Genomic DNA, 23817 nt, shown 5'->3' on the forward strand with positions numbered 1-23817 from the left:
GTACAATGGCGTGTTTGTAAAAGCTTCAAGTCCGTCTTTAAAAAAAACAAACCAAAAAACCAAAACAAAAAAAACCCCAAAACATTGTGAATGCTGCATGCCTCATGCTTCCCAGCGCCTCGCGGGAGAGACCCGGCCATAGAGCAGGAGAAGGTGAGACCCCCAGGTACCCCCTTCCCCACCTCCCGCCGCGGGCTTTCAGCCCCAGCCAGTCCGGGGAGGGCTGCAAAAGCCCCGCCGGCAGCAAGCGGACGTTTTCCACCTTCGTTTCCCGTCCAAGGTGTTGGGTCATAATCTGGGGTTGGAGGCAAATCTATCCCCGGATCCTCTCCTGGCTGCTTCTCCCCACTCTCCCGCTGGTGCCTGGGGGTTTTGCATCTGCCTTGGGTATGGGTTTGGGACACTTGGGGGAGTTTCCGAAGGAGGAGGAGGGTCAGCTCTTGGGAGTAGCCGACGGACAGGACGCATGTTGACCCTGGTCACACTTGTTGCCCGTTGCGTGGTGGTATAGGCAGTGGTGCTGAAAAAAGCTCATTTCTCCTGCTATTGAGTCGTCAGTTGTGGCCGGGAACGAAGAAGACATACCTGGCTGAGGATGGGAGACCAGGATTAAGAGGACGCTGTGAGGTGCTGGGGGCAGAGAAGGGAGGTAGTGATGGTGCCGGGAGAGTGTGTGGAAGGGGTGAATCTTTGATTCCTTGTTCTAAGGAGCGTCTCTTCATGATCATACATCCAACGACGTGGAGATGGAAACACAGAGGGTTCCCCATATTAGACCGAGGGGAAAGGCTGTTGTTTTTTATTTTGGTATTTCACTAGTTTCTGCCTATCCTGCCTGCCAAATGTGCATTATATATATTTCTGCTAATTAAAAAATAAGGCAATAGCTTACAAGAATTAAAATCCATCAGGAAATGTATTAGCTTAATAGCACACAGACACAATCTTAAAAAATAAAATCTGTCCCCTTTCCCCCAAAGCATGTTATATCAATAATACCTTAGTTTAGCACTGCAATCTAGGAGTAGGATTTGGGAGCATCAGAGTAAACAGTCTTTTGGTGTTTTCCAGTTCCGCAGACCAGAAACCAGTGATGTGAAAAATCAGAAATATGAGAGCTCAGAGAACGCTTGGAAAGCTTCCTTCAGAGAGATAATATGGAGCTTCTATGTGATTTTCTGTTATTTTTATTCCAAAGATGGCTTAATTTTAGATTATGACCTTTATTTTTCACTGAGACTCACTAAGCAGCTTGCAGGTGGGGTGGAGTGGCTAGACAACAGATGACAGTGATTTTAGCTGTTATCAACATTTCTGTTAACATGTTTCAAAAAATTAAAACATTAAACACTTATCAGGTGCTAATTTTGGGTGAAGTTGCCTTTATGAATATCACGTGTTAAAGGCGTCTGCTAGTTTGTGGCTTTATTTGGAGCAGCTGACTGTATCAGGAGGAAAATGTGTACATACCTGTTATAGCAGGTTGAACCATTGGAAATTGCTGAAATGAGCTGTAGGTATGTGGAGTCTCCGCTTGGAGCCAGGGGTTCAGTTAAGTCATCAGAGCTCCAACTTCTCCTCAAAGTCAGAACCATTCAGAGTTTTGCTGATTGAGGAGCCCTCTGTTATCTGTCATCATTATACAACACTGCTTACTTAGGTCTGGTGCTTCACATAGCTTTGCTTGCAAAGCTTCTTTCCGATGGGCAACAGATGATTTATTTTATGAACTCCAGCTGTGGTAGGCCTACATTTAACTCACAGTGGTAGTCAAGAGGGCAGGGTATGTAGCCAGGTGAAAATTGACACTTCTTATTTTCGAGTAATTTCAGGTTCCTGTAGGGTATTTGGGTGCAATTTCATAGATTATTTCTTATATACTTACTTAAAAGTGTCTTTTAGATTAGGTTATCATTTTATTAAATCTGTATTATATACACTAAAGTAATTTTACTTATCTCTAACAATTATGGATGTTAAATTGATTATATGGTTGAGTTGATTTGTTTTTTTAAATCTCCCATCTTTCAGCCATTCTATTACCCCTTTTGGTTCAGTGTTGCCTTTCCAATTCTGTAGTAGATGGCTTATTTTCCCCTTAGCAAGTGGAAGTCTAGTATCTCTTGAATTTTCTAAAAGGAAATCCATTAATGATATTTTTGAACAGCTGAGATGAATAATAAATGGATTTAGAGTCACCTCAGAATATATGGGAATTTGTAAGAGAACACATAAATCCACTCTAATGGAGCAATTAGCTCTGTACAGAGCATGTACGGTCTAAGGTGTGAGACAATGTTTTTAATTTTTTTTTCTTGATAATATACACTGTTGAAATGGAAGGAACTTGTCATCTCTTGGCTGCACCTATGATTGTGTGCCAGAATGGGTAGCAATACTTTTGTTTTTTTTTTTTAAAGATGTCCGAGATTGAATAACAAAATACAGAGAATGATTAATCATGAGCCCACTTTGGAGGACAGCAAAAAGAAATGATTGAGATACTGAGTGGTTTATTTGCCATCATGTTTTACCAGATAATTACTAACGTTCTACTTCGAGCAACAATGTTTGGATGCAAATTCACTTACAATACAATTCCTTTATTATAATGAATTTTTAAATAAAAATAGATGACGTTCTTTACACTGATTGCTTGTGGTATAGAGTGTTAAGTTCTTGAGAACAGAAATAATCCATTAGCCTTCTTTATGAGCACTCAAATATCTAGCTTAGTACCATCAACTCTTAGGAGTTCTGTAAATGTGTTGACTAGCACGTTGGACAGATATAAATTTTGAAATTAATTAAGAAGTCCTCAGGCATTCTTTTTTTTTTTAAGGTTCTTAGTCCGCTTCCTGTTTTGTTCCTCCCATTGGAAGCCCCAATAGCAGCAGAGAGCTAAGACCCAGCCCCTTTTCCTTGAACCCTTATATACTTCTGGTTTAGGCTCTGGAGCTTCCACCAGGAGAATAAGCAGAGTTCAGTCCACCTTTGCTGACCCCTGAAAGAAGCCGAGTCATCCCCCTCTAACCTCCTTCAACCTAACCTCCATTCTCTATTGTTGGCAGTGGCGGCCCCTGACTTGCTGGATCCTAAATCTGCTGCTCAGAACTCTAAACCGAGGCTCTCGTTCTCCACGAAACCCACCGTGCTTGCTTCCCGGGTGGAGACTGACACGACCATTAATGTTATGAAATGGAAGACGGTCTCCACGATTTTCCTGGTGGTCGTCCTCTATCTGATCATCGGAGCCACAGTGTTCAAAGCGTTGGAGCAGCCTCACGAGATTTCCCAGAGGACCACCATTGTGATCCAGAAGCAGACGTTCATTTCCCAGCACTCCTGTGTTAATTCGACTGAGCTGGACGAACTCATCCAGGTAACTGGCACCCAGGAGTTGTTATTCCGTATCCTCTGTGGGCAAAGACAAGTAAGAATAAGAGGCAATAACTCAGTACTAGGCCCCCCGATGTGCCTGTGGGGTCCTCTCCCACTTTTCTCCTTAGCGTAGACCTCTTGGCCACAGTTTCTTTTTCTCTTTATTGCACTCCCTCCCTCTTTTCTTACTTCTGCCATCTTTTCTCCTCCTTTATTTCTCCCACTCCCTGCTGCTTCTCATCCTCTTCTGCTCTTGTGTTTCTCTATTTCCATCCTGTTGTCATCCTGCTTTCTTTTCCTTTGCCTTGTCTTAGAACTGCCAGTGGACAGTTCTGTGAACACAGGGTTACCTTGTTGGAGGCCCTCAGGGTTAGAGGACCACTGCCGACTGAGAAACTTTGCTGTGGCAAATGAGGGGAAAATATAAGGCAGAAAAAGTGCAGTAATCATGGCAGTGGCTATCATAAGATAGAAAAGATGAGTTTGTGGTGGATACATCTCATGGCTAACAAGCCATAGCTCACTTCTTTAACCTAGCTAAAGTATAACTCTGATAACTGCCTTTTTTAGGTGTCTGGGGAGAAGTGATTAATCATTGCTTCTCTAAACCCCAACTGAAAGCAATTTACTAGTAACACAGAAAAATGGAGTCCCAACTGAAAGCAATTTACTAGTAACACAGAAAAATGGAGTTTCTGAATAAAAACTAATTTAGTTTTAATTTAATAATACTGTTCTCTCTAATAGCAGAACAGTATCCTTAAGGAAAAACATTTAAAAAAATTTAATCCCAAAATGATTTAAAAATTTCAGTTAGGCTCCTTGGAGATGGCTATATTTTTGTTGTAGATTTCTTTTGTTTAAAACAAATCATTGGTCCAACCAAGAATCTTCATCAAGAAGAAAGCCCTAGAATTTTCTTTCAAGGAGCAATCTGACTGATGAAAACATTTTGATTGTACATATATTCATTTTCCTATAGAGCCTATTTTTCTTACCAGACTTATGTCAAATGGGATTGAAAATCATCTGTGCATCATCAACTGAGCAGTTTCTTCCTCATCTTATGTTTGGTTTTACATCATTTGAGTGAGTTGGAATCGTCGATTGAGGGAAGAAATTATTATTGATTTTTATCCAGTTTCTTGTTCTACGACCTTTCCTCTTTTATCCCCTCTTGCCATGGATCCCCAAGTGCTACCTCTGTCCTCCATAGCCCTCTCTATTTATAGAATACACATGCAAGTTCCAGTTCAAGTCTTACTGAAAGGTATCAAAGCTAGTATTCTCTGATCCTCATTTAGCTCCTACCACATTCAGACACTTCTGCATCTCACCTGTTTGACTTAAATTTTGGAAAGGTTTTTCAGATAATTAGATACTGAATTCCCTACTATTTGTAGCTGATGGTGCCATTTTCAGTATTGACAGTGAACCTGCCAAATATTATCAGTCCAGCCACCCCATTGTCTGTTCCTACATAAGATCACTTCCACTTCACTCGTGATTTGTGCCCATCATCCTTAGAGGTACTAAAAATCTTTAAAGAATCCCCACTTCCCTTGGGTTTTAGAAGAAGAGCTCTATGTTATTTTGGTGGAGGGAACATGGAGTCGTGGTAAAAGCCTAAACTGTGGGATCGGATAGGACATTTTAAATTCCATTTGAGTATTTTCCTAGAGGTGTCATCTTGAACAAGTAATTTTCCTCTCTACGCTTTAGGTCTATGTAGAGTGAGGGAAGAATACCTATCAAGTAAGGTTGCTGTAAGAAGTAAATAGATAATCCGTGGAAGGCATTTAGGTGCTCAAGACGTGTTAGGTTTATTTGCTGTTGTTATTTTTCCTTCTCTGCTTATCTCTTAATTGGGTGGAAGCATCTGATTCAGGTAATTGCATACTTATCTTCTCAAGTGAGGTTGTTTGTCTTGGGCAGGAAAAAAAAATGCTACATTGTTTTTGGAATGAACACAAACAGAGCTCAATATATGACCTAATTATTTTTCTTTTTGCTCTACACAGACAATTCATTTTAGCTTTATTAATATTCATTGCCGATTGAGTATCTTTGCTTCTTAAAAAATCTTAAGGATTTTGGTGCTTATTGAGTGTTTTTAAATGCAGAGGTTTGCCTGTTATTTATTGTCATATCACTCACCTTTATAACCCTATGGTTTTAATAAATTGTTTTTTTCTCTTTGAACATAATTTTTCTTGTACAAGAAATCTTTATAATGGCATGGCTCCAAGGATCAAGATCAGTGTCTAAATAGGGAGGAAAGCAAATGAGCCAGGAATTATATATTAGAATTACATTTCATTTGTATGGTTCTCATAAATTTCCAAGTGTTTTTCCCGTGTTTATTTTCCCTTTTAATCCTCCCTTAAAACCTCATGAGTGGGTATATTAGGCAGAAATATTGCAGCATTAAGGATTAGGAGGCTAAGAAACCGAATGATTTACCCCAGATAGTATCTTTAGGATGAGAGTTCAGGTCTTCAGAATCTTGGTCTGGCTTTATTCCTAGGAGTCTCCACTCTTCCAGGGCTTTCAGTGCTGAGGGGAAAACAGTTGGAGAAGTTAGAAGTTCAGCCCTCCTGTTGGTGGAGAAGGAATTCTCAATTCCTTTTGTGAATAGTGGGCAAAGAGGAGGAAGTGGGTAGTCAGGCAGTTAAGGCCAACGTCTGGTACAGTTAACCTAATCTGGCCTCCAGTTATTAATTACACCTCTGGGTGGGTGACGGTCACCTCATTCCATGCTGTGGTTGTATCACAGTGTAGCCTAGGCTTGGGGGCAGGGTGGGGGGGGTGGGGGGGAGAGATTGGGAAATGGAGCATTAAGGCACATGAGAGCAACTTCCTTTTCTACTATCGAGTCCCATCGTGTGTGTTCCATCTAAGTGCTGTTTGTTTTTTTAAAATATTTATTTGGTTGCACCGGTCTTAGTTGCGGCACACGGGATCTTAGTTGCAGCACACGGGATCTAGTTCCCTGACCAGGGATTGAACCCGGGCCCCCTGCTTTGGGAGCATGGAGTCTTAACCACTGGACTGCCAGGGAAGTCCCTAAGTGCTGTCTTTGACAAAGACCCTCTAAGGCAAGATTGAGGTGGTGGCAGAGATATCAAGACAAAGAGATCTTTTCTGGGGTGAAATATTTTGAAAACTTTGACTTTTCAACTTCCATTATGTTTGTTAGTGTGATGCTGGTATAGAAAAATATATGGAAACATTTTTAAGTTTCAAGAGTCATGAATACCATTAACAATAGCCAAATTTTAATGAGCACTTACTATGTGCAAGGCACTATTTTAACCCTTTCCATGTGTTAGCTCCTTTAATTCTCTTAAACAACCCTATGAGGTATGTGCCTTATTATCTATATTTAACTTAGGTGGAAACTGAGTCAGAGGGAGCTAATTTTCCAAGAACTAATTTTCTAAAAGGTAGAGTGCACTGTTATTCAAAGCTAAATGGACAGACTCCAGAGCTTATTATTTTAGCTCCTATATTTACTGCCTCTAAAAAAATATAATAAACATTAAAGTTTGCTGTCAAGTTCCCTATTATTCTGTATATTAGAGTGTAATGAATATCAAATTATAGTCCTCTGTACATCGTGATTTACATTATATAACATATCTCTCTCTCCATATATATGGAGAGTATATAACCTGGATTTTAATATTCTTTTTGGACAACACTTCCTGGTTTTATCCTGTTTGAATGTCATAAACCAGTAGAGGCATGGTTATATTAGATATACCTGGTTTTAATCTAGTTATTTCCATGTTTGCTGAGTCAATTCTGAGATTAAAAAATGGGGCAAAAATCTATGATCTATACATTGATAATAAAAACATCTTATGGGAGATTTGACTTTTGTTTTATTGTTTGAGCTCTATGCCCCTGTGAGGCAGGTGGGGAAGGTATTCTATCCACTTTTTGGGTGAAGAAACTGACACATTTCACAAGGTCATGTGGTGGCCTCAGGTCTAGATCTTTGGAGTCTTCCAGTTGAGGGGATTATATTCTCTGCACTGTTCCCTCTTCTCAGTTGTTTTCTTACTGCTTCATTCAGTGACATTTATTGAGCACTTCCAGTGTGTTGACCTTTGTGCTGGGTATTGAGCCAAGTAAACTGATGGGGGAAAACATGGCTTCTCTTAATGTACTCTCTCCTTCAGAGTCAATGGAGGAGACTGCTATAAACTTAGTTATAATAGAACTACTTGCAGATTGGAGCTGGGCTACTGAGGAAGAAATTAACCACCCAGTGAGAGTTGGGAAGACACAGAAGAAGAGGTGAAAGGGAAACTGGATTTTAAGTGTGGAATCAGTGCTCTCTGGAGGAAAAATTGGAATCAGTAGATGGTCTAGGCAGAGGGCATGGCGTAACTGAATTGTCTGGGTGTGAGGGGCAGTGGCATGAGCAAGTCTAACAGAGCAGAGCAAGGCCTCTTATTCCACAGGAAGGAGGTGGGCTTCACCCTAGGCCTATTCCCCTCCAGCTGGAGTAGACGTGCCGTTGAGGGCATTGGTTGTATACCAGGGGGTACTTGGAGCTACATGCCTTCCTAGAATGCCAACGAACTAGACTTAAAAAAAAAAAAAAAGAGAAAAACATTGTTTTATACTAATTGTATAAGCATGTATTCATTCATAGATATTTATTGAATTCTTGTTGGATTCCCTGTGCATTGTCGCAGGCACTGAAATACAGTAGAGGATAAAACACATGAAAATTCTTGCCCTTGGCGAGCTTGCATTTTACTGGGGGAAGATAGTATGTTAGTGGTAAGTCTCAGGAGAAAAAAATAAAGTAGTGAAGTGGGGTGGGAAACGTTGGATGGTCTTGGTGATTAATTTTAGATAAGGTCACTGACAAGGTGACTATTAAATGAAGGGCGTGAGGGAATTAGCCAAGGGGCAGTCTGGGGAATAACACTCAGCAGAGGGCCCAGCATATCCCAAAGATGAGAGCATTCCTGGCCTGCAGAGGAACAGCAAGGATGCTGGGAGGCCATGGTAGAAGATTATGTCAGGCAGGTAATGAGGGCCAAGTCCTGTAGGGCCTTGTAAGTGAGAATCAGGAGTTTGGCTTTTTAGTACAGATGAGTGTTCTATTCTGGCTTATGTTTCACCAGGATCACTCTGGCTGCTGAGTTCAGAATAGACTGCAGGAGGCCACGGGCAGAAACAGAGGGAGCAGTTATGAGGCTGTTGTAATAATCCTGGTGATGGATAAGGGGAGCTTGAAGTAAGGTTGTTGTAGAGAAAGTTGTGAGATATGGTCAGATTCTGGATATATCTTGGAAGGAGAGCCAATGAGACTTATGATGGATAGGATGGGCAGGGCAAAGGTGAGGAATCAAAGATAACCCCAACATTTTTCTCCTAAGAAACTAAAAGAATACAGTTCCCATTTTTCTGAGATGAGGAGGAGTGCAGGGGGACATGGATTGGGGGTGATGTCAGGAGCTTAGTTTGGGGCACTAATCGTGTCCATTAGACAGGCTTCGATTATTGAAGAAGATTCACAGGACCCCACATAACAGTGCTTACAGATCTATAGTATAATGTAGGAACATGGTGCAGTACAACAACAGCACCCAAATAAGGATCTGCACCACAGGCAAGGGTCGTATCGCAGCATGGGGTCTGGCGGGACCAGGAGCCAGCTGGACTTGTTCTCCCTCTGTAAGGCCATGCCAGGCCATACTCCTCTCTTGGATCAAGAACCACCAGTGTGTGCACAGAACATTGCGGGCCAGGGAGACCAAAATGGCGTCTTGGTTGGAGTTTCTGATCCCTCGCTGGTGACATAGGCATTTTCTTGCTATATAACCAGCCTCAGTGGCAGAGCTTTCCAGGAGTCTCTCTGAGACCAGGTGCAAATCATCCATCACAATGTTATCCATAAATAACGCTGACAAGCTGATGCTAACCTCCCTGAAGCTCCTCAGGTCATGGTTATAAAACAATACTCTTGATCAGAGTGTCTCATGCCTTTACTAAGGGACAGTGTTGTGTGGGTACTTTAGCCCAACGGCTCAGGCCAATTCCAGGCCAGCACAGTCAAGTTAAATTTGAGATGCCTGTGAGGACATCCAAGGGTAGAAGTTGAGTAGGATGCTGGAAATGTGAGTTTGGTCTTTGGGGGAGGGGTCAAGCTAAAGATATACTTTTTTTTTTTTTGAAATTTAAAAAATTTATTTATTTATTTTTGGCTGTGTCATGTCTTTGCTTCTGTGCAAGGGGCTTTCCCTAGTTGCGGCGAGCAGGGGCCACTCTTCATAGCGATGTGCGGGCTTCTCACTGTCACGGCCTCTCTTGTTGTGGAGCATAGGCTCCAGATGCACAGGCTCAGTAGTTGTGGTGCACGGGCCCAGTCGCTCTGCGGCATGTGGGATCTTCCCAGACCAGGGCTCGAACCCATGTCCCCTGCATTGGCAGGCAGACTCCCAACCACTGCGCCACCAGGGAAGCCCAAGATATACTTTTGGAAGTCATCATTATACAGAAAGCATTTAAAGTCAAGATGTTGGATGAAATCACCTGGAGAATGAGTGCAGGTTGAGATGAGCAGAGATTCTAGTATGACCCCAGAAGCACTTCAACATGTAGAGGTTGCTGAGGAACAGATCCAAAGTCTGCGTGAATGACTAATTTACAACCTAAGATTTCAAGGATGTTCCTCTTGTTTTAGCAAGCTGTATCACTCTATGCCCCCAGACATCTTAAGGTTTCTTTTTTCTTTGCCTGTAGGAACCCTTTAAAAGAAATATTTAAAAAAGTATGTCTCTAGGCATGGGAGCCACTGAAAGTGTTTGAATAGGGGAGCCCAATTATGTTTTGGATTATGGCTCTCTTAATGGCAAATGGGATGGTTTAGCATATGAAAAGCGTGCTTAGAACTGGTTGTATATGGTGGTGAGTAATACTATCAGATTCTGTATACAATGGTTTGGTGGCTGTTATTCTAGTTTGTACAAGCATCGAGGTATATTAAATATTTGGCTTCACTTTTGGAAAGCGTATGTTCATCTTTGATCATTTTATTTATGGACACAAAATCATGTTGTCCAGAAAGCATCTAAAAGGGCTGTCTTATCAGTGATTTTACTTTTCCTGTTCAATATTTTGGATGAATTTAGACTTTAGGAACCCGATTCTAACAATAAAATTGCCTGAAAAATATTTAAACATCCCATAAATACTTTACGTCCTTTGGGTTAATCTCTGGAAAAAGCATTTTTAGATGGCGTAATGTGTAAACTTCTAGTAGCTTGGATTATTTTAGCAGATTATCTAGGAGTCACTTAAAGGAATGGGCTTCAAAGGTGAGGATTTCTCAAGAGTGCTGTTTTCATAGTTAGAAGAGGGAGTTAGGTATCAAGGGTGATACAGAAGTCTTAAAGAAAACCTTGTCAGTTTCCAGTTTTCCTGGGACTCTCCCATTTGCTACTTTCTTAGTAGGATAACTTATGTTTGCCTCCCATCCCAGCCCCTATTTTCATGCAATCTTGACTTTCAGAGTGAAAGGATGAAAAGGGAAACACTTTTTCCATGTGTAAGTACATCCAGTAACAATTGAGATAGTTTCATTCACTGTTTTCTAATTATACTTAGGTTTTTATTATAAACATAAAAGTAGTTGTCAGAAAATGATTTTATCTCCAAAGGATATATGAAACTTAACTAGTTAATATTGGTAAAAAAAAATAATAAAGTGCTATATGAATATTATATATCAATAAAATATCACCCAAACTGATATGATTAAAAAGGAATATTATTTTAAAATAATGGCTAGGACACTATTTGATAGCTGGAATGGTTATTACAGAGTGAGCAAAATTATTCTGCATATACATTGTAATACATTTAAAAATATTTTTTGGCTGACAATTTCTTTGGTCTAAACTTAAAACATGACTTAAATGTAAAGCTCAGTGTGAAGTTTGACTAGTATAGATCTGTCCATAGCAATTATGATGGTGGCTCTAAAATTCTTAGAGTTGTACATTCCATATTTTCATTTTATCATATATTTGAATACCATTTTGCATGTTAAGGTATATTATATTATTTAATTCACACATCCCCTGACATATATATATTAATTCATATTTGCAAAGTGAGGAAACTGAGGCACAGACAGATAGGTGCCTTGCAGTTCAGAAAGAGACAAAATGGTACCTTGATTAGATTCTTCCTTGTGACTCCATCTCCAGGGCCTTTTGCTTAGATACTTACACAGGAATGTGTGTACCACAATGTCTAGTGATAGTAAATACCCAATAAATATTTAGTTCTAGGCTATATCTCTTTAGAAAGTACTTATATATGTATTCTATTTTGTTTGGTCAGGAAACAGAGAGTTTATTCTTCAGCATCCCCCTTCTGTAGATAAGGGAACTGAGGCACAGAATGTTTAACCCCAGGTCACTCAGCCTTTTTCGGCTTGAGATGCTGAAAGTGGCGCAACGAGCATTAGAGTTGCAGAGCTGTCATCCAGGTGACTCTATAGCTCGTTTCCATTGTTCCAAAAGGCTTTTTTAGGAGTGACATTATTTTGTTGTATTTTCTCCCTGGGATCCCCTTTTATCTAACCCCACAAACTAAATCAGATTTGTGACTTGTGCACCTAGGGTACACTTTCTTCATTTTAAGTTGCTGGTGCATCTGGCACATCCGTGCTGTACCAGCATGCTGGTACATCCATGCTGTAGAAGCAAAAATCAGCAGCTGAAGATGCAGCAGGTCTGTCAATGTGAAGGCAAAATATATACTTGTGGAGAATGAGAGTACAATTATAAGGCCACAGTGAGCAACTAAAATATTATGCAGAAACGTGTGTGGTTGGGCATTAGTCATGCTGAAGCCTGAGCAGTTGAGGAAAGCCTGAGCAGGTGAGGTCAGGGAAGGTGATTTAAAGCTGGAGGATTCTTACCTGAATGGAAGAGGTGGACAGGAGTGGAAAGAGGAAGAGCAGAAGGAAATAGTTATAAGAACACACTAAGTTAACATTCTATCTATAGGATTATAGCACTTTTACTCCTTTCTTGGTTTCTAACATTCACAAAGTATTAATAGTATCTTGTACAAAATCCAGGTGATACCAGAAGGTATCAAGAAGAAAGTAACATCTGAAATCCTTCCCTCCAGGGTTGGCCAAGACCTCTCTTTAGGCATTATACACAAATGGAATAGACTGAAGGGTGTGTGTGTGTGTGTTGGTGTATACACACACATATGCATACATCCATGTGTGTACAGAATTGTTCACACATGGGATCACATATGCATGCCATTGTGCCATCTCCATTTTTTGCTCACCATTGTGTAGGGTATGATTCAGGAATATTCCAAGTCTTCATGTTAGCTATTGTCTGAAGGGTTTTGACATAGAGGACCTGACACAGAGTACTAGCACTCCCCACATCCCCTGTGGTGGGGGATTTAGATTCTCTTATGGTCCTTTGGTTGAAAAGGTTCATTCTCTTAATAAGTGATGAATAGAGGAAACCGAAGTATTGACTGAAGAGTTTAAGTATGGAGTATTGAAGAGTATAGAAGAATAGAACCTGTGGCACTGCAAAAGAGGAGAAGTACTCATCTACTTGTAGATCTTGTAGTAGTTGAACTGCTACATCCTGAAATGTTTTCATTTCAGGAAATAAATGATGGTTCCTTTCAGTCGTGCTATTGGGATCCTCCTATTTTGTTATTTATTAAGTATTCACATAGGTTAGGTAATATCCTTTTCAGTAAGGGAATGAGATGATGTTTTCTAACTTTTTCAGCTATTTCCCTGCCTTTCATTTTTATGAACATTTGAATATCTTAGCTGAATCAAGAATAGTAGTTCATCTCGCTTAGTATTTCTTACTCTTAACTATCTAAGGAACATATAAAAACAGTGCCTCACTTCCCTTTATAAAGCCAGCTTTAAAAAGGACAACTTTACCCAGTGCCTCATGACATTATGAAAAATCTGTCATGGATCTAATATTCATAAGCTTAATTTATCTAAACTGTTCGAATATAACCACATTTCACCTTGTACCTTCTCTTGAGATAAGCGTCTTACATTCTACTCAATAAAGTTTTTCTTTTTATTTGCTCTGCGGAGAGGGACACTGTCTTTTTTATCTTCATCCCCTACCGCATGTAGAATTCATTCTTCCTGAACTCTGTATGCCTTTGTAATCCGTGATATTGTGTGTCTTGGGTCTTTGTCTTTCTGGTAGTCTTGTTTTTTCATCTCTTCCTTAGCACTTACAGTGTCTTCATGATTATTTTACCTATCCTTTTTTGAACTGCTTTCTGCTCAGTTAACATTTTGAGAAGTGTCAATTAGAGCTGTGGGCAGTATTCCAGAAGAGGAGGAATCATAATGTAGCACAAGAGTGGCTTTCTGTTTTAATTCTTTCCTTGTCCTTTTTTCCCCCTGTTTTATTTCTATTACACTCTGATGATGCCTAGTGTTTTGTATGTTGTTGTTGTTGAATGATGCCCTCAGGCAAAGAATTGCAGTGACTTGAGGCTTCTTCTAGGTTACTGAAAACACTATTTGAAGAGGGTAGCCTGGGTTATTTTCTCCCAAATCCATTAGTTTTCACTTGACAAAGATGAGCCTCAGTTCTCATTTGTGTGTCTCTTTACCCAGGCATGTGAGATTTTAAAAATTTAATTGAACATCAGGCATTTCACAGATCATGGTAGTATTTCCACACTTTGATATTTCCCTTTTTAGTGTAAAATTAAAACTGCAGAACAGATACTTAGATTTACATTTATCCCTTCAAATATATGTTTATTATACCTACATTTTTTAAACTATTAAAACCTTTTCTTTTAGACCTGTAACCAAACATACCCATTTTTTTTTTTTTTTTTTTTTTTTTTTTTTTGCGATATGTGGGCCTCCCACTGTTGTGGCCTCTCCCGTTGCGGAGCACAGGCTCTGGACGCGTAGGCTCAGCGGCCATGGCTCACAGGCCCAGCCACTCCGCGGCACGTGGGATCCTCCCGGACCAGGGCACGAACCCGCGTCCCCTGCATCGGCAGGCGGACTCTCAACCACTGCACCACCAGGGAAGCCCCATACCCATTTTTTTTTTAATTTTCCCATTTTTACAAAGAACATTTTTTCTCAGTCTTTGGTACATACTTTTCTTTTTATGACTGCTTACATTTTGCTAATTAATTTTTCTCTATGTCCTTACGTACTCCCTTATAATAGCTTTTGGATTGGCGAAGCCTACTTTCTCTGTGCAGTAGTGCTTTATTTTTACCCTGTGATTAGTCAACTTGCATATGTGTTCAGAAATATTCTTTACGTGCTTTCACTCTGTTTTGCTTTTAGTTTTTCTCAGAAAACTCCAGTTTATTTAGAACTTACTGTTACGTATAAGTGAGAGAGCTCCAATTAGTCTGTAATTAGTCCTCGGTTTACAGTAATGTTAAGTGAAAGTGCCAATATTTGCAGACTGTTAAAAGTATGTATTTTTTCAGGGGTACCTAAGGAATCAAAATTTACCAGAGGCTTGTAGAAGTAAAATGCGTTCTCTAGTGATGTAGCATTTAAGGAAACTTTGGGAAATAAGTAAAGCAATGAATGAGTACTGTGAAAAGGGAGAAGAATCTCAGTAGACACCGTTACATGGCCACGTGGGTTGCAGTGATGCATATTTCAGGAAAAAGAATCTTTAATTCTTAAATTTTCCATTTTTAGGGTCCCAAAATAGTTTCTTGGCTGTTGTAAAGTCCCTCTTCTACAGTTATGCATCTCTTCTTATTTTGCTAAAGCTCACTTAGAGGAGTATGGGGAGTCATCAGAAACTCATAATTGCTAAAACAGGACATGTTCCTTTTGGGCAAATGAAAAGTTCTCCTTTCCTATCACTGTTATTCATATACTATAGAGGGTGATTTGAAAACATTTGATTTAAGTGACAGGTACAATAAAATGAACTCCACTCTCCTTGGACATATGTGCGATCAGCACAAGAGTGAAACTAATGGTACCAGAGAAGCAGATTCTGAGATTTATGGGTGAAGAGACACTGGTTTGTGTCCATTTAGACGTTTTGGTGTTAACCCCGAGAGCAGAGGTACCTCACTTCTCCTCCGTATTTGAAGGGGAGTCCTTAGGGAGGTTTTGTGTTAACCCAAGTCACCACCCCATGGGTCTGTGGTGCTGTGTGTTTCCAACAGAGTGATAGTGTGGTCAGGATTCACTAACAGATTTCCAAGCAAGGTAAGCCCAAATGGACTAGAAAGGAGAAACATCCTTATTAAATGGATTTAGGATTCTTATCTTTTATTTTGCAGGGGAAGTAAAGGGAAGGTCTTATTTTCCTTAAAATAGCCACGGAGATGCATACAAATTATGTTCTTTAGTGGGCAGCATATTTTCACATAGCAGCATCTCAGATGATCAGGACCCAGGTGTTTGTTGAGCAAAGAAGAAGCTAGTGAATATGGCAGAGGTCTTCTTAGCTTTGACTTTAAAGCTTACTCTGGCGCTTGTGCTTTTTCTGGTAAAGTAGAATTTACGATGTTAATTACCTACCAGTCTGTAAGGAAACTTAAATGTTGCTGGGTGCAGTTCTGAAGTTCCTGTTGCATGAGGGAGGGGTTAGTGAGGGTTTCTTTGAACACCTGTTTTTCTCTTGCTTCTCAGGAGGTAGGCAGGCTGCTGCTGTTTTCCATTTGTCCTAGTCCATGAACAAATCATCAAATGATTTATTCCCAGTTCTTATTAAATAAAATTTTATAAGACAAAATTACATTTTGATAAGTCAAAGTAACTTATCACTCGTACAGGAAAACAAAATTGATTTGCAGCATAGTTTTGTGAATCTGAATTTTTTGGGGCATTTGGACACACACTGGACATCCTGAGTTCTCTTTCTGCATCCTCACTCAGAAACATTTTTGCATTCATCTATCACATTCAGGTAGCATATCAGATATTAGAGAGACCTGAGGTAAGACGGTGTAAAGACGTACTCATCTAAAGGAAGAGGTAGTTAAAATGCACATTCATTCATTTATTCATTCTGCATGTAATGTTTTTTAAGAGGTGTAGTTTTAAGCAAGGGGAGTCATCAACATAGAACTATACTGACAGAGTCCTGCTCTCATGAAGCTTCTATCCTAGTGGGAAGTGACTAAAAATAAACTAAGAAGTAGCTGAACAAGATAATTTCAGGAAGTACAAATGTTCTGAAGACTAAAGAATGACCCAGTGAGATGGAATGATGGGAGCAGGGCTCCTCTAGAAGGGCTGTGTTTTCTCTGAGCTGGTGACCTTGGGATGAGGTTTGAATGAGGGAGTCAGTCATGTAGAGATCTTGGGAGGAAGCGTTTGAGGAGGAGTAGGCAGCAAATGCAAAGGTGGGAGTATTCTTGGTGTGTCCTAGGGCCTATGCAAACACCGGTGTGGTTGGCCCATCATTCATGAGTTGAGGGAAACAGGCCAAAGCATCATAGGTCTTCATTAGTGGTCTAGGTTTTACATGCAATGGAAATTGACAAATAGAAAGTTTAGAAAGAAACAAACATAATTATATCATAATTGTGCTAGGCAAATAAGGTGGTGACTTAGGGGGATTAGAAAGATTAGTTGGAGAAATTTTAATGAAAGTTGATTTTGTGAAGAATTTTAAATAAGGGGGACAAACAGGGTTTGGGCTAGTAGGATAGGAGCCCTTCAGGAAGATGTGCTCAAGGGCGATGATCCTGGAAATGTGTGTGTCTTTTGGGGAAGATACAAGGGAGAGGGGAGATGGCTGAGTGTCCTGAAGCTGATACTAGATATTCAACTTAATGTGTCTAAGATTCATTGAAAAGAAGATCATTTTAATGAGCATAGATAATTGCTAGATGATTTGCACGGGCTCTGTGTGGCAGAAGCCCTTTAATTTATCAAAATACATTCTAGTATCCATTTTAGGATACAAGATGTACATTTTATTACCTTTAAAAATTATTTTTTATTTAAAATCTTCCACAATAGTGATATTTCTAGGCATGTTACAGCTTACATGTTACCGTAAATAATTGTGTAATTAGTTTTTCCTTGATAAATAACGATTTCCTTTTTTTCCTCTCTGGTTAACAAGTTCCAAAGCTTCACAGCAGTGTTCATTTCTGGAAGATGTTTTATCAGATAATGACATTTGGCTCTTGATTTGAGCAGGCCTGAAAGATCTATTACATGAGGCTAGTTTTAAATAAGTTGTCTTAATTAAAATTGTAAATAATCTTATTTTATGATAATGATATCATTCCTGAGACATATTTTTCATGGACAACTATATGGTGCTGTTATGCAAAAATGATGCAAAACTATTTTTTGATAGGACAAGACTTCCTGCTTTATTCTCTTTAGTCAGTACCTCATAGCCTTATTTCTTGATCCATAGAGAACTTGTGTGTATGTTTGTGTGTTTGTGTCTGTGTTTTATCCTCTGTGATCCTTTCCTTATGCAGGATTAAATTGTTTCAGATAGCCTTCTTGTTAGGGACCTAATGAGATTCCTTTCTTGAGGAAAAGAAAAAAATAAGTTAATCTCATATATAAACTGAACTGGGATATGTGTCTTTGAGTCTCAAGGAAAATGCAAAGAGCAAGCAAAAGTGGTAACTATATCTGAAAGTCAGGGAATTTCTGAAAAGTGTCAGCAAAATTTTATCATAATGTATTTTGTATTAATTGCGTACAACATTTTAAGGAATAAACTAATTGAATTTGGAACTTGGAATCTACAGTGCCTAGTCAAACTCTGTCATTTTAGAGCTAAGAAAATAAACAGTTCAGTAATTTTTCTAAGAGCCTGCTACCAGTTAGTAAAAGAACACTATTGGATCCGTGAGTTCTAGCTCCCTATACTTTATCCCCCACCTCCCAATTTCTCCTTTTTCTTTCTCTTATAAATATAAGCATCTTTCCAAGATCAGAGCTGCATTCTAACATTTTTTTATTTTGTTGAAATAAGTAGTGCAGATATTTTGTTTTCTGCCCTCCAGAGCTGCAGTCTGTATACAGTCTGTATACCCATATAGATGACTCATTATTTTGCATCTATCCATTGCTTGCTGCCTCTTATGGTGAATGAATGAATGGCTGTCTGTCTGTCTGGCTGGCTGGCTGGCTGGATGATTGAATGAAAAAAAATCTCAGAATTTTAGGATTAGGGAGAATCCTGAATCTTGAGAAAAATTAAAGTGAGTAGTGTCCTTTTGAAGGTTCTTGCCACCAAAATTGCCAGATAAAGTTATAAATAGATTTTTAAAAGGATTAATCCTTTTAATTAGGGGATGATAAATCAAAATGGACTAGGAAGGAGAAGTGAGACAACTTAGAATTTAAAAAATTTTTATCTGATAAATGAAAGAAAATTCCATGAATGTTTACATGTTAAGTGAATATTTATTGAATACCTATTATGTACCTGGTACTGTATGAGACTATGGTTTCTTTTTCTCTCAAAACTGTACTTTATAATACATATTATTTTATATCCTAATTGTCTCACTTCACAATATATTATGAATCTATATCTATATCTTTAACTATAGATTTATGAAATCCTTTTTAATGGCTTTATAGTATGCCATTTTAAGGATATACCATAGTCTTTTAAGACAATTCTCCTATGTCAGGGACTTAACCTTTTATTATTATCTTTTTATTGCGGTAAAAAGTGCATAGCATGAGATCTACCCTGTTAACAAATTCTTAGGTGTTAAGTGCAGTATTGTTAACTGTAAGCACAATGTTGTACAGCAGATCTCTTGAACTTTTGCATCTTGCGTGACTGAGGCTCTATATCCATTGAGAAAGCAACTGCACTTCCCTGCCCCCACCCAAACCCTGGTAACCACCATTCTACTTTCTGCTTCTGTTGAGTTTGACCACTTTAGATACCACATGTAAATGGAATCATGAAGTATTTGACCTTCTGTGACTAGCTTATTTCACTTAGCATAATGTCCTCAAGGTTTATTCAAGTTGTAGCATGTGAAAATGATGCCTTTTTTTTTTTAAGGCTGAATAATATTTCATTGTATGCATATACTGCTTTTTTCTCTATCCATTCCTCCACTGATTGACATTTAGATTGTTTTCACCTCTTGACTAATGTGAACAATGCTGCAATGATCATAGAATGTAGATATTTCTTTGAGAATCTGTTTTTGATTCTTTTGGTTAAATATTCAGGGATGGAATAGCTGGGTCATAAGTTAGTTCTATCTTTAATTTTTGAGGACCATCATACTATTTCCTATAGTGGCTGCACCATTTTACATTCCCACCAAAGTGCCCAAGCGTTCAAATTTCTCCACATCATTGGCAACACTTGTTATTTTCTATTTTTTGTTGTTTTGTTTTGTTTTGTTTTTATAATGGCCATCCTAATGATGTGAGGTTATATCTCATTGTGGTTTTGATTTGCATTTCCATGATTAGTGATGGTGAGCATTATTCATGTACCTGTTGGGCATTTGTATATCATTTTTGAATAAATGTCTACTTAAGTCTTTTGCTCATTTAAAAAATATTAACTTTATTAATTTTTTTTGCTGTTGACTTCTAGGAGTTCCTTATGTATTTTGGATATTAACCCCTTATCAGATATATGGTTTTCCGTTATTTTCTCCCATTCTGTAGGTTGCCTTTTCACCCTGTTGATTGTTTCCTTTGCTGTGCAGAAGATTTTAAGTTTGATGAAGTCCCACTTGTCTATTTTTGTTTTGTTGCCAGTGCTTTTGACAACATTTCCAAGAAATCGTCTCCTATGTTTTCTTCTAACAGTTTTATAGTTTCAGATCTTATGTTTAAGTCTTTAATCCATTTCAAGTTGATTTTTGTGTATGATGTAAGATGAGGGTTCCCTTTCATTCTTTTGCATGCGGATGTCGGTTTTCCACATCATTTGTTGAAGAGACTGTATTTTCCCTGTTTGTGGTCTTGATACTCTTGTTGAAGATCATTTGATCATGTATGCATGGTTTTATTTCTGGGCTCTCTCTTCTCTTCCATTGTCTATATGTCTGTCTATGTGCCAATACCATACTGTTTTGATTAATGTAGCTTTGTAATATGTTTTGAAGTTAGGAAGTGTGAGACCTCCAGCTTTGTTCTTTCTCAAAATTGTTTTGGCTATGTGGGGTCCTTTGTAGTTGCATACGAATTTTTTTTTTTTTTTGGAGTATAATTGCTTTACAATGTTGTGTTAGTTTCTGCTGTACAGTAAAGTGAATCAGCTATATGTATACATATATCCCCTCCGTCTTGAGCCTCCCTCCCACCCCTCCATCCCACCCTTGTAGGTCATCACAGAGCACCGAGCTGAGTTCCTAGTGCTATACAGCCGCTTCCCACTAGCTATCTGTTTTACACATGGTAGTGTATATATGTCAATGCTACTCTCTTACTTTGTCCCACCCTCCCCTTCCCCCATGGTGTCCACAAGTATGTTCCCTATGTCTGTGTCTCTTTTCCTGTCCTGCATATAGGTTCATCAGTACCATTTTTCTAGATTCCATATATATGCATTAATATATGATATTTGTTTTTCTGACTTACTTCATTCTGTATGACAGACTCTGGGTTCATCCACATCACTACAAATGACCCAATTTTGTTCCTTTTCATGGCTGAGTAATATTCCATTGTATATATGCACCACACCTTCTTTATCTATTCATCTGTCGATGGACATTTAGGTTGCTTCCATGTCCTGGCTATTGTAAATTGTGCTGCAATGAACAACTGGGGTACACGTATCTTTTTTAATTATGTCTTTCTCAAGGTATACGTCCAGTAGTGGGATTGCTGGGTCATATGGTAGTTCTATTTTTAGTTTTTTAAGGAACCTCCATACTGTTCTCCAAAGTGGCTGTATCAATTTACATTCTCACCAACAGTGCAAGAGGGTTTCCTTTTGTCCACACCTCTCCAGCATTTATTGTTTGTAGATTTTTTGATGATGGCCATTCTGACCAGTGCGAGCTGATACCTCATTGTAGTTTTGATTTGCATTTCTCTAATAATTAGTGATGTTGAGCATCTTTTCATGTGTTGTTGGCCATCTGTATGTCTTCACTGGAGAAATGTCTATTTAGGTCTTCTGCCCATTTTTTGATTGGATTGTTTGTTTTTTTTGATATTGAGCTGCATGAGCTGCTTGTATATTTTGGAGATTAATCCTTTGTCAGTTGCTTCGTTTGCAAATATTTTCTCCCATTCTGAGGGTTGTCTTTTTGGCTTATTTATGGTTTCCTTTGCTGTGCAAAAGCTTTTAAGTTTAATTAAGTCCCATTTATCTATTTTTGTTTTTATTTTCATTAGTCACCTTATCTTGAACAAAGGAGGCAAGAATATACACTGGGGAAATGACAGTCTCTTCAATAAGTGGTGCTGGGAAAACTGGACAGCTGCACGTAAAAGAATGAAATTAGAACACTTCCTAACACGATACACAAAAATAAACTCCAAATGGATTAAAAACCTAAATGTAAGGCCAGACACTGTAAAACTTAGAAGAAAACATAGGCAGAACAGTCTTTGACATAAATCGCAGCAAGATCCTTTTTGACCCACCTCCTAGAGTAATAACATACGAATTTTAGAATTCTTTTTTATTTCTGAAAAGTATAACATTCAGAGTTCAATAGGGATTTCATTGACTCAGCAAATCATTTTGGGTAGTATAGACATTTCAATGATATTAAGTCTTCCAGTATATGAACACAGGACATGTTTCCATTTATATTTCTGTTTTCTTTAATTTCTTTCAGCAAATTTTGTATTTTTCATTATACAAGTCATTCACCTCCTTGGTTAAGTTTATTTCTAAGTATTTATTCATTTTTGATGCTATTATAAATGAGAATGTTTTCTTAATTTTTTTGATTGTTCACTGTTAGTGTAGAAACACAACTGTTTCTTCTGTTGATTTTGTATTCTGCCACTTTGTTGTATTTGTTTATTAGTACTAACAGTTTTTTTGTGTGTGTAATCTTTAGGATTTTCTACATATAAGGTCATGTAATCTGGACAGAAATACTTTTACTTCTTTCTTTTCAATTTGGATGCCTTTATTTCTCTTTGTTGTTTAATTGCTTTATTTAGGACTTCCAGTACTATGTTGAATAGAAGTGGTGAGAGTGAGCATCCTTGCCTTGTTCCTGATCTTTGAGGAAAAACTTTTTTTTCATTGTTGAATATGATGCTAGCAGTGAGTTTTTCATATACGGCCTTTATTGAAGTAATAAAGTAATAAAAATACTTTATTGAAGTAATTTCCTTCTATTTCTAGTTTGCTGAAAACTTTTTGTCATGACAGGGTGTTGAATGTTTTCAAATGGTTTTTCTTTATCTATTGAGATGAATATATGATTTTTATTCTTTGTTCTCTTAATGTTATCATATTGATTAATTTTTGTTTATTGAATCATCCTTGCATCCCAGGGATAAATTTCACTTGGTCATGTGTATGATCCATTTAATGTGCTATTAAATTCAGTTTGATAGTATTTTGTTGATGACTTTTGCATCTATATTCATCACAGATATGGGTGTATAATTTTCTTTTATTGTAGTATCTTTTTCTGGCTTTGGTATCAGGGTAATGCTGACTCTGTAAAATAAGTTTGGAAATGTCCTTTTCAATTTTTTCGAAGCGGTTGGGAAAGATTGGTGTTAATTCTTCTTTTTTTTTTTTTTTCTTTTTTTATTAGTTTCTGCTTTATAACAAAGTGAATCAGTCATACATATACATCTGTTCCCACATCCCCTCCCTCATGCATCTCCCTCCCTCCCACCCTCCCCATCCCACCCCTCCAGGCGGTCACAAAGCACCGAGCTGATCTCCCTGTGCTCTGCGGCTGCTTCCCTCTATCTATCTACCTTACGTTTGGTAGTGTATATATGTCCATGCCTCTCTTTCCCTTTGTCACAGCTTACCCTTCCCCTTCCCCATATCCTCAAGCCCATTCTCAAGTAGGTCTGTGTCTTTATTCCCGTTTTACCCCCAGGTTCTTCATGACATTTTTTTTTTTTTTAAATTCCATATATATGTGTTAGCATACGGTATTTGTCTTTCTCTTTCTGACTTACTTCACTCTGTATGACAGACTCTAGGTCTATCCACCTCATTACAAATAGCTCAGTTTCGTTTCTTTTTATGGCTGAGTAATATTCCATTGTATATATGTGCCACATCTTCTTTATCCATTCATCCGATGATGGACACTTAGGTTGTTTCCAGCTCCGGGCTATTGTGAATAGAGCTGCAATGAACATTTTGGTACATGTCTCTTTTTGAATTATGGTTTTCTCAGGGTATATGCCTAGTAGTGGGATTGCTGGGTCATATGGTAGTTCTATTTTTAGTTTTTTAAGGAACCTCC

The 23817-nt window shown here is 38.5% G+C and overlaps 1 protein-coding gene across 3 annotated transcripts in view; it reads left to right on the forward strand.

Moving 5' to 3' along the window:
• Positions 1–23817, forward strand: part of KCNK2 (potassium two pore domain channel subfamily K member 2) — a gene marked incomplete at its 5' end in the record, with an annotated part of 249583 nt that overhangs the window by 72883 nt on the left and 152883 nt on the right. For 2 of the 3 annotated variants that reach the window (XM_079696392.1, XM_079696394.1), the window contains 2 exons: positions 33–153; positions 3072–3382. In XM_079696392.1, the coding sequence (XP_079552518.1) occupies positions 105–153; positions 3072–3382 (360 nt within the window). Of the gene's footprint in view, positions 1–32; positions 154–3071; positions 3383–23817 lie in introns of those variants that run through there. The other variant, XM_079696393.1, reaches the window with a different exon arrangement.

Source organism: Hyperoodon ampullatus, assembly GCF_949752795.1.
Source record: "Hyperoodon ampullatus genome assembly, chromosome: 2".
In the NCBI taxonomy this organism is placed as follows: Eukaryota; Metazoa; Chordata; class Mammalia; order Artiodactyla; family Ziphiidae; genus Hyperoodon; species Hyperoodon ampullatus.